The sequence below is a fragment of the Ictalurus furcatus genome, chromosome 15 (assembly GCF_023375685.1).
Source record: "Ictalurus furcatus strain D&B chromosome 15, Billie_1.0, whole genome shotgun sequence".
Taxonomy (NCBI): Eukaryota; Metazoa; Chordata; class Actinopteri; order Siluriformes; family Ictaluridae; genus Ictalurus; species Ictalurus furcatus.
In genome coordinates, this window is record NC_071269.1 from 5,837,130 (window position 1) to 5,851,349 (window position 14,220).

Below are 14,220 nucleotides of genomic sequence, written 5' to 3' on the forward strand. Positions count from 1 at the left end.
CCTTCCCAGAAGAAAAGTGTGGAGCTTATAACAGCAAGAAGTGAGTAAATCTGGAGCAGGACATGGTTCTGATGGTCAAGGGTCCACAAACTTTTGTCTATGTTTTCTATCAGGTGTTTTTTATTTATTTTTTCTTAATCAGTTTAATATCTGTAAAACAATGAGCTGCATGATTTGTGTAAGAGAGGATTAAAACCCTTGGCGGGGCAGGCTGTATTATGCCTGGGTGGGATTGTGGCCTGATGCGAAGTCTTGTTAATCACCTGGAAGTTTTCCAATAATGTTTTATAGCCTACACCAGGGGTTCCCAAACTTTTCCAGGGCAAACCCCCTGGAAACCCCCCCCCCCCCCCATGGCATTAAAATTTGACTGAGGCCCCCCTTTTGCAAGATGTCTTTAAAACACATTAAAAATACAGACTTCTGAATATATCCCCTTTTTTATTATTAATTATTACATCTTACATCTTTACATTACATTAGGAATTGATTGTGTGTGTATGTGGTTGTCTGAGAGTGAGAAAGAGAAAACATACATTTATTTATTTTTCACACCAAATTTTTGAGGCCCCCCGGGCGCCCCCTGGCGGCCCCCATTTTGTAAACCACTGGCCTACACCACCAATTCACCAACCATTACATGTTTTAATTTATTAATAAATATGTCCTGCTTTTTATTCCTTTATTGTCACGGTTCATGTTCTGGAACGTTTGTGAAACAAGTTAGTTCCTGTTATAACTGGCATTATAGCAGCTATAAACAGTCATTCCCAGAAAAAAAAAGTCCCATGGTGGAAAACGTATGCACTGTTACAAAGTGCTGACACTGGAGACTCCTTCCATAACATCTCCTCAAACCAAGATTTACCATATCAACAATTATATTATACATTATATATAATGTATTAAGTGTTACACACTTTATTACACTGATGATTGAAGCAGTATGGCTTGTGATTAACTTGAATAGTTTCAGGAAGGAAGTGCAACCCATGATTGTTTTTAAATTTCCTTCATTTTCCTCACTCCTCGAACAGCAGGGTGCTATTTAAAGTGCTGTAGGTTAATTTATGTAGACTCAAGTTTCATTTCCTGCTCAGTGGGAGAGAAATACCTGTGAGGCTTATGAACATCTATGTATTTATTTATTTATTTTTAAATTAAACCTGGTGAGAAATAAAGCAGGATCCGCCACTAGATGGCGCAACGATGCTGATTTTCGTGTAACGTCTTTGTGATGTCTGCATAATTAGGTTGCAATTGATTCATGATTTGGTTCTAAGTGAGTAAAGTCACATATGGTGGTTTGATTGTACATGACACATTGCCTATGCGAATGGATCTGGTGTTTTTTTGTTTTTTTTTTAAAGCTTACTAGTCATGATGAGTGAACACGTGACTCTCTCACTCGCTCTCTCTGTCTGTCTGTTTACAGGAAACATGAATCCCTTAGGGATGATTCTAATACTTTCAGTGACCTTTATCTGAAAAGTGATTTATAATTTATTTATTCATAATTGATTTCTCCAGGCTCCGGTTTATGACACAGCCCTGGAGATCTGCTACACAGGCTATTATCCTTCAAACAGGAGAAGGGGCGGAGACACAGGATTTATAACCGACGCGCAGAGGAACCAATCAGATATTCGAGCCCCAAGGGTGGGCGGGGATAACGGATTTTTCTCAGCGAATGGTGTTCCTCAGAATGAATCCTGAAAGCGATTGGAAATTGGAGGTCACATGACCGTTTTGTGTATCTGTCAGATAGAAAACTGAGAAGAGAAACGAAGAGAAGGCAAACACACACACACACGCACACACTCTCATTTACACTCACACTCACACACATACACATATATACAGAAGACTGATAAACAAAACTCTGCTTCGGAACCAGGGTATGCTCGGCATTATTTTGGAAGACATTTGATTTATTTAAGCGGAAAAAAGGTATGTCGTGTCTCAGTGAATATTCCATTTGCTTTGGGAATAAAAGCAGGTGAAGGTGTGTGAGTGTTTGGAAACTGATACAGTGTCAGTGCTGCTTGTCAAAAAGTAACCGAGATACCAGAGAAATAAATACTGCGCTTTGAGACCCGATCTCTCAGGTTTATTGCAAAGTATTACTAAAAGATTATTATTATTATTATTATTATTATTATTATTATTATTATTATTAAGTGATGCTGCATTATCAATGTTAAATGTCACCATGTGTCACCTCTTATAATGATAATGATAATGATAATGAGTCTTTATTGGTCACACATACATATGCACAGTGAAGTTCTTTTCTTTGCATACCCCAGCATGTTAGGAGGTTGGGAGGTTAGGAGGTTAGGTTAGGAGGTTATAGAATAAAATGTGTTAGCATTACAATAAGACCATGTACAGATATTTAATTCAGCCTTTATTTTTACTTCTCAGATAATCCAGAACCTTTGGCTTTAATCCTATAACTGGATAAAAACATCTAATCTAATTACAAGAAGCTGCAACGTCAAGCCACACACACACACACACACACACACACACATTATATATATGTGTGTGTGTGTGTGGGGGGGGGGGGGGGTATTGATATAATATTGATATCTCAGATATCTCAGATTTTCTGAGATATTGTTGTTATGATGATGTCTTTTTTTATGCCATTGATTTGATGTTTTTTTTTTTAACTTAATCTTTTTTGTCTTTGTAGGTGTTAAAGTATCATCAAACTCAGTTTAATGGTTTTAAATAAATAAAAAATAGTATGTTTGTTTATTTTACTAGCATTTAGCAGACAGTTTGTTAACTAAATTATACATCACGATACGTGTTGTGTATCGCCAAAATGTCCTCAAGTGTCGTGATGTGATGTTTTTGACATATCACCCAGCTCTAATGTCCAATAAACAATAGAGTTATCACATGAAAATCTGCACAACAATATTCAGAAAAGTGTATCATATGATATGATATAGGACATGATATGTCGCATATTAATATATTGATATTGCTATATTGTCATATTACCCAGCCCAACTTTTTAGTTGGGGTGTAAAAATATGACGTTTCGCAGTATTAACATCGCCTGTTAAAAAAAAAAACAAAAAAAAAAACAAACCACCACACATGGTGGTGAAAATAAAAGGAAACATTATTACGAAGTCTTTGCACAAAAGTCTCTTTGGACATCCTTGTGAAAGCAAAAGGTGGAAAAACAATCCCTAGTTCAATTTCCTTTTCAGTAAGATCTCTTCGCTGTCAGTATTTATCATGTTGTCATAAGAAGATTGGTTGGAAGGACAAAACAGGGCTCAAAAGAACCCAAAACAAAGAAAAGCTCTAGCTAGTGTGGCAGTGTGTAGTGCTGCTTAGCCAACAATAGATTGCTTAGGTGTTTGTTTAGTGTTCTTCTGTGTGTTTGATAGTCTTTGTGTATGATAAAGTACACAGCCAAAGGGTGTTCAGTGCAGCCGCATGTCCTGTGGCAAAAACTGAGGTTGCTCAAGTACGATTTAGTTAAGGTCCACAAAATAGACATGAAAGTGATGAAACCCACTGGAGTAAGGAATTTGATTGGATAAAATAAATAAATATATACACACAGCGCCTTCCACTAATATTGGCACCCTTGGTAAATATGAGCAAAGAAGGCTGTGGAAAATTGTCTTTATTGTTTAACATTTTGATCTTTTGTTAAATTTGCTCTTATGGATATCAAACAATTGCAAATACAACACAGGCTTATCAAAAAAAAAATTTATTTAATCTATATTTTGAATATATACACACATACATACACACTATCTATATATACACTAAGCGTGAAACTATGACACTGTAACAACCCTGCTTTTAAGTATTAAGAACATATTGTCCTACAAAAGGGATTCACAGTAAAGATAAGAAAGTCAACATATTAGTCCTATCCTGTCAGTGAGGAGTGTTTGCTTTGGCTTGTATAGTATATAGAGTGCCGTGCAGTTTGACTTGTTGGTTATATCAACATTTACATAGTTGATTAGCTGACAGACAGAGCTCCAATTTGGGTTTGGTATATGGGTGTTTTTTTTTCTCTCTCAAGTGCTCCAGGCTTGTTTATGTTTTACTCTGTACCAAGTGCATTGTCTTTACCTCAGTTTCTTTCGATCTCAATATGTGTGTAGTCTCACTTCCTCTTCCAAGTTCCTTTATTTAATGGGTTTTATGCCTTGATTGCACTTCAGTTGGCACCAGGGAAAGGGAAGGAAGTTTGAAACTTTTGAAACTGCAAGCGAACCAAACAGCTCAACGTCAAGGATGACACCAAAATTGCACATTTGTTCCTTCTAAGCAAGGCAATCAGAGTAAAAAAGAATTCTCACAGCGATCTGTGGGATCCAAGCACCCTTCTTAAATAGAACCCCCAGTGGCCAGGTCTTGCCAAATTTCATATATACATGTTTGTTGTTGTTGTTTTTTTTTAAATGAACATAGTCATCATTAGAAATCCACTTCCAGATTAGAACAATAATGTTAGAAGAAGGAACATAAACTGCTTCATCACTATCATGTATTAATGGGACTAATTTAGCTGAGGACTGATTTTAACTTTTATCAAAGTGGAGCTTAAGAAAGTTTCACTTTAGCCATGTTTCCTTCACTCGCATTTCTTCATTTCCTTTTTTTCTGTCCGCTCAGATGCAGTTCATGCTGCTCTTCAGCAGGCAAGGCAAGCTTCGCCTGCAGAAATGGTACGTTCCACTGTCCGACAAGGAGAAGAAGAAGATCACACGTGAGCTGGTGCAGACCGTCCTGGCACGAAAGCCCAAGATGTGTAGCTTTCTGGAGTGGAGAGACCTCAAGATTGTTTACAAAAGGTCAGTGAGCGGTCAGTGATCCTTCCAGTCGTGGCAAGCTTCAGCAGGATATCTAGAACTCATGCTGGGACAGTTCTTATGGTTTAGCATTGCTAGTACTCAGGGGTGCTAGTATTCAAGTTTAGTACCCATTCCATCCCCTCAGCTCTTCTGTTTTGAATTGTTCTTCTGACTCCACCCACTCATCTCTGTGAAGCTGCCCAATCAACTCCACCCCCTCAACTCTCTGGTACCTGTCTAGCTCACTCCACGCATTTTAGTTTTCTGGAACCACCTCTCTCTTCAATCTCTTTAGCTCTGTAGAACCATCCACCTGACTCCACCCACTCTCCTCTCTGAAACTGTCCAAATGTTCACACCCCCTTCAGCTTTCTAGAACTGTCCAACTGACCACATCCCCTCAAAACATTACAATAGTGAGATCACTATTAGTTACAAAAAAATAGCAAAAGTTTACACACCCTCACTTTGAAATTACCAAGACAGATTAATGAGTTTTACAGAAGTGCCTTAATTATCAGTTTCCCCCCCACTCTGAGCCCTTTTCTTCCATTTCTGAGTTATATGATATTCCCTTTGATATCTTTTTCCACTCTCTTTTCTGTGAAAAGTCGATATTTTTGTCTTAGGCCCCCTGACTATTAATTTTGAGCCTCTTTAAGCTTTTCATGCTTTAAAAAAGACTTAAACATGTGTTGACTGTTGTAAGTCATTAGACACTGTAATGAGGCACATTCAGATAAATTAACTAAAGCATGCCAGTGGAAATGCAAATGTTTTTACTTGCTAATAAAGATACATATCTGCACATTAGCCTAAGGTGCTCTTGCTGTAATATTTCGTTGAGCTGTCGTAACAGACACCAAATTTGTTGATAAGCTGTAAAATACACTTTTTATTTTCACCCTCAAACCATAGCGGATGCAATTTATTTTTGCACACGGCTGCATGTCTCTTCACTAATGTATCCATTTTGTATTCGTGCTAAACAGTTTGTTTGAAATGATCTGCCTTTTTGCATCTGAGTACGCCTCAGGCAAACATGCTGTCGGTTTGAGGATGACATTGCACCATGCCATCAGCTCATACTGGAAAAGGCCACGCATACCTCTCTGAGTAAATACGACCTTATCTGCTGCTCGGAGAGTTACTAAATTAACCAGCGGAGTTACTGATTGAGCTCGTTCGTGTTGTGCCGTGAGAAAGATGGCTTTCAAGTTTTCCCAGCTGTTTTATTCACATTGAACGTGCGTAAAAATCATCACACGGTCCTGCTCTCTGTAAGCCATTTGGGCCGAACCACAGCAGCCTTTGTGACGGTGAATTCCTAATCTGTCCCCTGTAGGCTGCCTCATTAACACGCAGATAGGAATCCCAGGTTGAGAAAAGGATGAAAGGAGACACTCATCTGATCGCACTGTGTCAGGAGAGCAAATTAGAATATTTAATGTAGCCCAGTTGCCATGGTAGCTGATGGGCTTGGTTGAGCGAAGAACCACAATGACCTTAGAACAAACAGACAGACAGACAGGCCTAGCAAGAGAATGACAGAAGCTTGAACACACACAAACTAACAAATGTGTGAATGTTACTTTGCCGTTACTGTACTGTAACAGACCACGCTGTGGTAGCCATTGCGAGCTAGCAAAGGTCATAGCCATGGATGTGAGTGAAGATGTGATCTGGAATTGAAATAGATTTCATTGGAATTTGATGTACACAATATGTAAATAAAAGGTTAATCAAACAAAAAACGCAGACATCTGTTGGTTCTTTCAGTATTCACTTACTGGGTCAATACTTGCTAGAACCACCTTTGGCTGCAGGAGTTCTCAGATATTCCTCTATAAGCTTTGCAACTCTGGATCCTGATATATTCGCCTGTTCTTCCTGGTGAAACTGCTCAAGCTCTCTCAGATTAGATGGAGAATGCAATTTTCAAGTCATGCCACAGATCCTCAACCAGATTGACGTCTGACCTTTGACGTTGGCCATTCTGACACGATCGGGTTCTTGGTTTTGAAACCCTCCAGTGTTACACTGGCAGTGTGCTTAGGGACATCGTCCTGTTTGAAAATGAACCTCCACCCCAGTCTCAAGTCTTTTTCAGACTGGAACAGGTTTTCTTCTAACGTCTCGCCCTCAACCCTGACCAGTTTCGTAATGTGAAAAGCATCCCCCGCAATGCGCAATGTGATGCTACCACCACCATGTTTCATTGTGCATATGGAGTTCTCGGGGTGATAAGCAGGCTCGGGTTTCCTTGATTGCTGCCACTTGGCTGTCATTGTGCTTCTGCGTCACCACATCTTAAAAATGAACACTTGTTTAATAGACACAACGTAGATATACAGATGAGACCAAAATGCCAAGGTGTGCTACATGTCTGCTGACATTAGCTTGCACATTTATTGTGTCATTTCTGTTGGATATGTTGGATTTAGCAGAAGCACTAGTACATGTCAAATTGGATGATATTTGTTAGTATCTGTAATGCTTTAATAAAGTGTTTGTAGGTCTCTACTGTGATTAAAAACCTTTTGTATCCATGCAGGCCTTCCTCACTGACTCACTGTGCTGGTGCATGAGAATGAAATTTACATCAGAATCACTTGTATTATCGCACTTAGAGTATTCTGCTGCTTATCATCATCAGATTCATATCAGTGCTTTGATGAATGGTTCCTCCGTGTATCCTGGCCCTAAGGTTGCGTGAAAGTGGAGGCCGTTCCGGACGCACGTTTAAATTCATCGATGACTGACGATGTTGTTAGTATGCAAGAACGCACTGTTGAGTAAGCTATTCAGCAGCACGTGCGATTCCCTCTTTTGTTCTTTTCTCCCGGGTGTGTGCTGTAATGCTTATCTGGACGAACAGGACAAGAAGATCAGATCAAATATTTCAAGGATTTTTCTCTTCTTTTTTTTCTTTCTTTTTTTTTTTTAAATGAGGGATTTAATCGGTATTGCAAGCATCAGAAACTCAAAGTTATTCTGAAGGTCACCTTAAAACAAGCGAGTAAAACAGAGTGTCTCTCACACACACACACAAACACACACACACACACACACACACACACGCGCGCGCACACACATCTATACTCGTATAAAGTGAATTGGTGTTCCTGATGAGTCCCAGAACTACTAGTCTGGACGTAAACAAATAGCCACACACCTAAAAGTGACAGTTTGGCCAACTGCGCACAATTCTCCACCTATACCAAATGTAATCAATCAGCCAAGACGTATTTGGTGACCAAAGACTAATACTTTTGCCCTGGAGCTAAAAAGTAAGCGGCCTGTATAGCCGCCAGATTAGCATTCTTCAAACAGCACGTTTAATTCATCATACACTGTTACAAAGTGTTCACTGTTTTCAAACAGACTTGCTTATGTGGTTTCTGTACCTCTGTTATGTTTAAAAAGGTTCAAAAGGACCATACAGAGCTCAAACCAGCTGTACGAGCCGAATAACGAGTCTTCCTCAGGGCGTAGTTTGGTGTCACTCCATGTGAACATCAGACTCAAAGGATGAAGGTGGAATCGTATGTTGGAAACGATCAGGATGCTTTTAATATAGAATTCCGTCACGTGTTACCTAACGGCTCTTTCACAACTATTAGTCTGTTTGCAGCGTCCGAATCAGAGCTAAACGGATGCTTTTGGTTTGTTCAGTTAGGTTTGATTTTGTACCGTGCATAATTAACGATCATGAGTCTTTATTGGTCACATATACGTTACAACACAGTGAAATTCTTTTACTTCGCATATCCCAGCATGTTAGGAGGTTGGTGTCAGAGCGCAGGTCAGCCATGGTACGGCGCCCCCTGGAGCAGAGAGGGTTAAGGGACCAACAGTGGCCGCTTGGCAGTGCTGGGGTCTGACCTTCCGATCAGTAACCCAGAGCCTTACCCGCCAAGCCACCACTGCACCCCATTCATAAATTAATAAATAAAAATTAATTAATTAATTAATTAATTAAACAACCCAAAAGGCAAAATAACTTTTGTTTTGAGAGTTGTGTAGGGCTGTAAATATCCTTGCAAGGGGAGAACTTGCGCTGGAGCTGTGGCACATCTCACTCTTAAGATTTTGGGAATTCATATGAACTTAACTTGGAAGACATTGGAGCTTCAGACATATGAGTTATCCTCTTGATAGTAGATTCTATATAATATTTTTTTTCTGAGAGATGATAAGAACAGAACCTCCAGGCTGAAGACTGAAGAGACTGATTTACTCACTGCATTGAGGGACTTTGAGCATGCAGTGTATCCAAGACACAATAAGGCAGACAGTGCAAGAGAGAGATGTAACTCTGCCTTTGGCAGGTACCTTGTGTGTGTGTGTGTGTGTGTGTGTGTGTGTGTGTGTGTGTGTGGAATACACAGACAATACTTTAACGGTTGCAGAAAGGTGACAAAACTGCATCGGCTCAGGAAATACACGAGTAGGATTGTGAGAGAAGCGAAGAATAGAGAATTCATGTTGTGTTAAAAAAAGCCCTGATTCTAAAATAGGAATGAAGACTGACAAGATTAAGGAGAAGGAGAGAGGAAGAAAAAATATACAGCCAGCTGGAAAGAAGAGAAAGAAGAGGGGGGTGAAAAAACAGAGAATCCCCTCCAGATCAAGCTGTGTCCTCAGAGACTGGCTGCTCATCATTGTTCTCTTGTTAAAAGAGATTTCCTGTGCTGTGAAAATCCTCCATCACACACTGTAATGAGTCTTTTTCTGCTCTCCTGCTCCTTAACCAGACTTGTTCTTCTCAGAACTGCTCGTTCCTGGCCTCCAGGAATAGGCTCTGCCGATCCCATGATCTCTGACCTGGTCTGTCCTCCATTGAGCTCATGATTGTTAAGCTGTAGTAGGTAAGTATTTAATGTTCTGCCCGGTGACCAGAAGATTAAGAGCCTCAGAACATCCACTGTTGTGCCCCTGAACAAGACCCCCTGATGTCCCAGTATTAAAATCAGAGTATTTTCTAAAGTTAATGCTTGTCTAGTACAATACCTGAATGATTGGTGGACTTCCAAAGAACATAACCAGTTTATTCCCTTTTGGATGTTGAGTACCTGAATCATGTCCTAGGGTTAATTCTTAAAGGTTGTATGGATAACCCTTAAAGGTTATATGTTTAACTCTACAACAAAAGTTTTTCCTTTCAAAAGAAGGTTTCAAGTAGAAATTCTTTAGAAAAGCTAGAACCATTAACCATCCAAAAATCATTTTTTTCCCAAAAGTGTAGCCTGCTTTGATAACACTACGGTTTAGTAGATTGGTGTCAAACAATCCGGATTCTTGCCTCTTGTATCATGTTGTTTAGTTCTGCTTAAGTAGCATAGCTGGCTGGGAATTGTAGACAGCGGGATGTCAATCAAGCGTGTGAATTAGAATATTTGGCCACACCCACCTGTTCTCAGATGGACATGATCAGTGGGTTATAGTTGGTGTTTGAGTAGTGTTTCTTGGTATGTTTGGGCTTTTTTTTCATATAGTTCCAACCTTAAATGTTCTCCCCATGGCACACAGATCCTCTGATTTTTTTTTGTACGCTTTTCTGGCCACGCACTTCAGAATCTTGATTGGCTTATTGTACTTCCACGGATACTCGTTTCTGTGCCAGTTTTCACCAGGAGCTTTTCAGAGGTCTATATAGCATCTGAATATGGCAACCTCTGGTTACATTTTTTCAAGGGTTTTGCTATAGTGGTAAGTAAATGCAGTTGGTTGTTTGAAGTTTCGGTAAAACAGCCACTTTTCTGAAGCTACCTCATCTTTTTGACGAGACTTACAAACGTTTTAGTGAAAGCTATAGGTCTGGCTAGCAAGACTTACTACTGCTCTGGATGGTCCAACATCTCTGCCCAAAATATTTCCACTTTAGAAAAACAGTTTATATCCAAATCTCGCCCTTGATTCAGTAGATAATCTTACAATTTGTACCGAAGAACTATTGTACTCTTATTCACAATCTGCTCATACTGAACATCCTTTCAACACACTTAGTACTGTTAGTCTCTTTACTTTTCTAGAACCTGTATACTGTAATGATTTATAATCCCACTATCTGGTGTCACTAAGACGAGGAGGGGTTTATTTGGTTCCTCTCAAGGTTTCTTGCACATGTCTTCTCAGGGAACTTTTCCTTGCCACTGTTGTTTCTGGCTTTCTCATTAAGGGTGTAAATCTATATCTGGATTTTTAATACAACATCCAAGTTTTGTATCATTCAAGCATTTGGAATATTTTTAACCCTCAACCGCCCGGCTCCTTGCTTGGATTGAAGTATTAAAGGGTATTGAAGTATTAAAGGGTAGCTTGATGCCCTTTCGTTATCATTATGTAGGTTAAATATGGTATGGTTGAATGACACCGTATTTACTTCTGTTAATTATACTGTTACACAATGTAGGTGTGGTACAAAACAAGTATGTAGTTAAGACACATATAGGCTGCTGTAATGCTGTCAGAAATGTTGAAAGTGGTGAGGGTGTGCGGTTCTGGTCCAGTTCCGACATGGTGAATCAGACAGCGTGGCAGCACTGTGTGTGAGATAAATGAGAAAGAGAGACCCGGGGAGATTTGGATGCAATGTCTCGCATGCTGTATCCTCTCCAGAGCCGACAATTCTATTTTAATCTGCATTTGATTAGCAAATGACAAGGCCAGCATCGTAATCAGTGCCCAGCAGATGTGCACAGAGCTGCTGCTTCACCGTCTGGCTGTGTGACCCACTACTGCGCCACCTCGCCATTACTCTCCATGGAAATAAGGGGCAGTGATGCCAAAGAATCACTTATATCCACATCAGACTCTGTCAGTGAAATCTCGCTACAGTATCTAGTGTACTTCTGTTCAGCACTGTCGGACCACTCCCTTAGATTCCCAATCCTTTAAAGCCTGACACTATCTCAGTTTCTCACCCCTCACATCTTGAGCTGATTCAATCAGTATGACCCAAAAGTCCTTCAGGGAAAAAAAACCCCCCACTTGATTTCCTTTCCAAACCGGAGTGTAGAAAGAGCTGGAAACTCTCAAATCATCGCTGCACTTATTGTAGATTCTAGAAAACAACTGATGTACATGGCAAAATGTTTTGCATATTAATCTAATAATTCTCCTTATTAGATTATAATGAAACAAATGAAACATTATTAAGCCCATTTCTAGACATTTTACTCATTTCAAGCTAGAAATTATATCGTTTCGTTTGTCTTTCTAAAAGTAAAGGCTTGAAATGATTTAATGTGTTACTGTATGACTGACGTGCTCGATGTCATTACAGACAGTACAAAGACTTTTTTTTGCCACTTAGTCATATTTGCTGGCATGCATTGCATCACACCTTGTAATCTGCATAAATGGGGTAAACTTCCTGGCTCAGGTAGTGTGTGTTATCTGCATGCTCGTTATAGATTGTGTGTTTCACAAAAAAAACTGCATTACATGATGATATGACAAATTCATCTTTGTACTAAGGATATTTAGGAGGTTTTTTTGTTGTTGTTGTTGTTGTTGGGATCAGTAGGTTTGTCTCCCAGCCTTGCCAAATTGATTGATTTGTCTCTAGAGACCAAGACCACCTGCAGTACTGCTCAGAATGTGTGTGTGTGTGTGTGTGTGTGTGTGTGTGTGTGTAGAGACACGATATCTTCCTCTTTGTCTTTGTCACTCCTCTCACACACCTCTCGCTCTTTTTACTGCATTATAATAATCAGTTAATGCACTCCGACACATTCTGGGCTTCGTACAAGACAAACCTTGGTGTTAGAACTCATTTATTTTGATATTGACTACTGGTGTCCCATTCTGAGACTGAAGGTATACTGTGCTGCTCAATTCATCACTCAGTAAACTAGCAGATCCATTTCTAGTAATTTGCTCAGGTTTAGCTCGGTGCCTGAAGTTGAACGCAGTTTCATAGCTGGATTATTTCGTAACGGCCGTGGACAGGATCTAGGAGGGAGGAGGCGGTCTCAGAGGGCAACGGCTTCCCAGAGCCAATTAAGCTTGGGTAAATATTTATAGGAAGCATTTGGAAACTAGCCAGAGGCCAATACAACTCGTTTTGCACTTCCTTTACAGACCAAGCATGGCAATGTCTCCTTTTCTTTCAGCATTTTTAAAATGACCCTAATTGACTCTAAGGCTTGCAGCAATGCAAGTGGCATTGTGCACACCTTTTGTGCATGCAGAGGACTTCTCTGTCCACCAGGTTTAAGTGTCGATCGGTAAAGTTTTTATGGGTTACTTGCCAGCTATTCTGGAACACATATCTTTGTTAGTAAGCACATGTCAAAGTCATGATGGAATCAGGTGGATCTCGAGGAACACTGGGTGCGAGGCGAGAACACACCCCGGATTGGAAGATAATCCATTGTTAGTGTTGCACCAAATGACACTGTTGGTGTTGCACTAAATAATATTGTATTGTGCCAAATGACACTGTTGGTGTTACACCAAGTGACGCTGTTCGTATTGCACCAAATGACGCTGTTCATATTGCACCAAATGACTTTGTTCATATTGCACCAAATGACTTTGTTCAGATTGCACCAAATGACACTGTTCATATTGCACCAAATGACTTTGTTCATATTGCACCAAATGACACTGTTGGTATTTCCCCAAATGACATTGTTCATATTGCACCAAATGACACTCTTCGTGTTGCACCAAACGACACTCCACATAAACACAGGATACATGCAAAAATCTATACACAAACACTACAAATATAGACTAATGGAGTAGAACGATATCGATAGATGCTTACTTTGAGACTTTCCCCTGTTCCTACAGGGCTAGTGCTCAATAATTAACTGAAAAGTTGAATCGAGCATGCCATGACAGGGAAAACATCGATGTGGTCCTCCAGGGCCAGCGTTCTGCCTTAGAAATCGTTTCTGCGCTCTTTAGTGCCTCGCAGCATGTAAACGATTAATCACCAGCTGTCGCCATTCCCCATAGCCACGTAAAACAGCAGAACAAAAAAGAAAAAAAAAAAAAGCGGCCACTGCAGTGTTGTGTTCCGAAATCCGGATTATGCCCGAGTCCTTCATTAAGGGAGTGGGAGTCTGACAAGACTGGAGCGCTGGCGTCCTTTTCCACAGAGTTAAATAATTTCAAGGAGCTTGCTCAGCAATTCTCCTGTCCTATATATTATCAGAGAAAGCGAGACTGGGGCAAATCTGTGCATGTGCTTTACCTGGAACAAAGAAATTTGAGTGAGCGACAAAGTACATTTTTCTTTTTATCAGCCAAAAGCACAGAGAATTTGTGGCAGTTGCTAAGCGCCAGTTGAGTACGGACATTTTCATGGAGAACTAGGCGAAAGTGGTGGCCTGGTTTCCTGAAACCATAACAATCA

The 14,220-nt window shown here is 40.0% G+C and overlaps 1 protein-coding gene across 5 annotated transcripts in view; it reads left to right on the top strand.

Annotated features, from left to right (window-relative positions):
• Window positions 1-1,032: 1,032 nt before the first annotated feature.
• Window positions 1,033-14,220, top strand: part of LOC128619275 (AP-1 complex subunit sigma-2) — a 39,387-nt gene continuing 26,199 nt past the window's right edge. For 2 of the 5 annotated variants that reach the window (XR_008387906.1, XM_053643349.1), the window contains exons 1-2: window positions 1,038-1,950; window positions 4,669-4,847. Coding sequence is in view for 4 of the 5 variants with exons in the window: in XM_053643349.1 (XP_053499324.1) it covers window positions 4,669-4,847 (179 nt within the window). In the remaining variant the exon portion in view is untranslated. Of the gene's footprint in view, window positions 1,951-4,668; window positions 4,848-14,220 lie in introns of all 5 variants that reach the window. The other 3 variants (XM_053643346.1, XM_053643347.1, XM_053643345.1) reach the window with 3 other exon arrangements.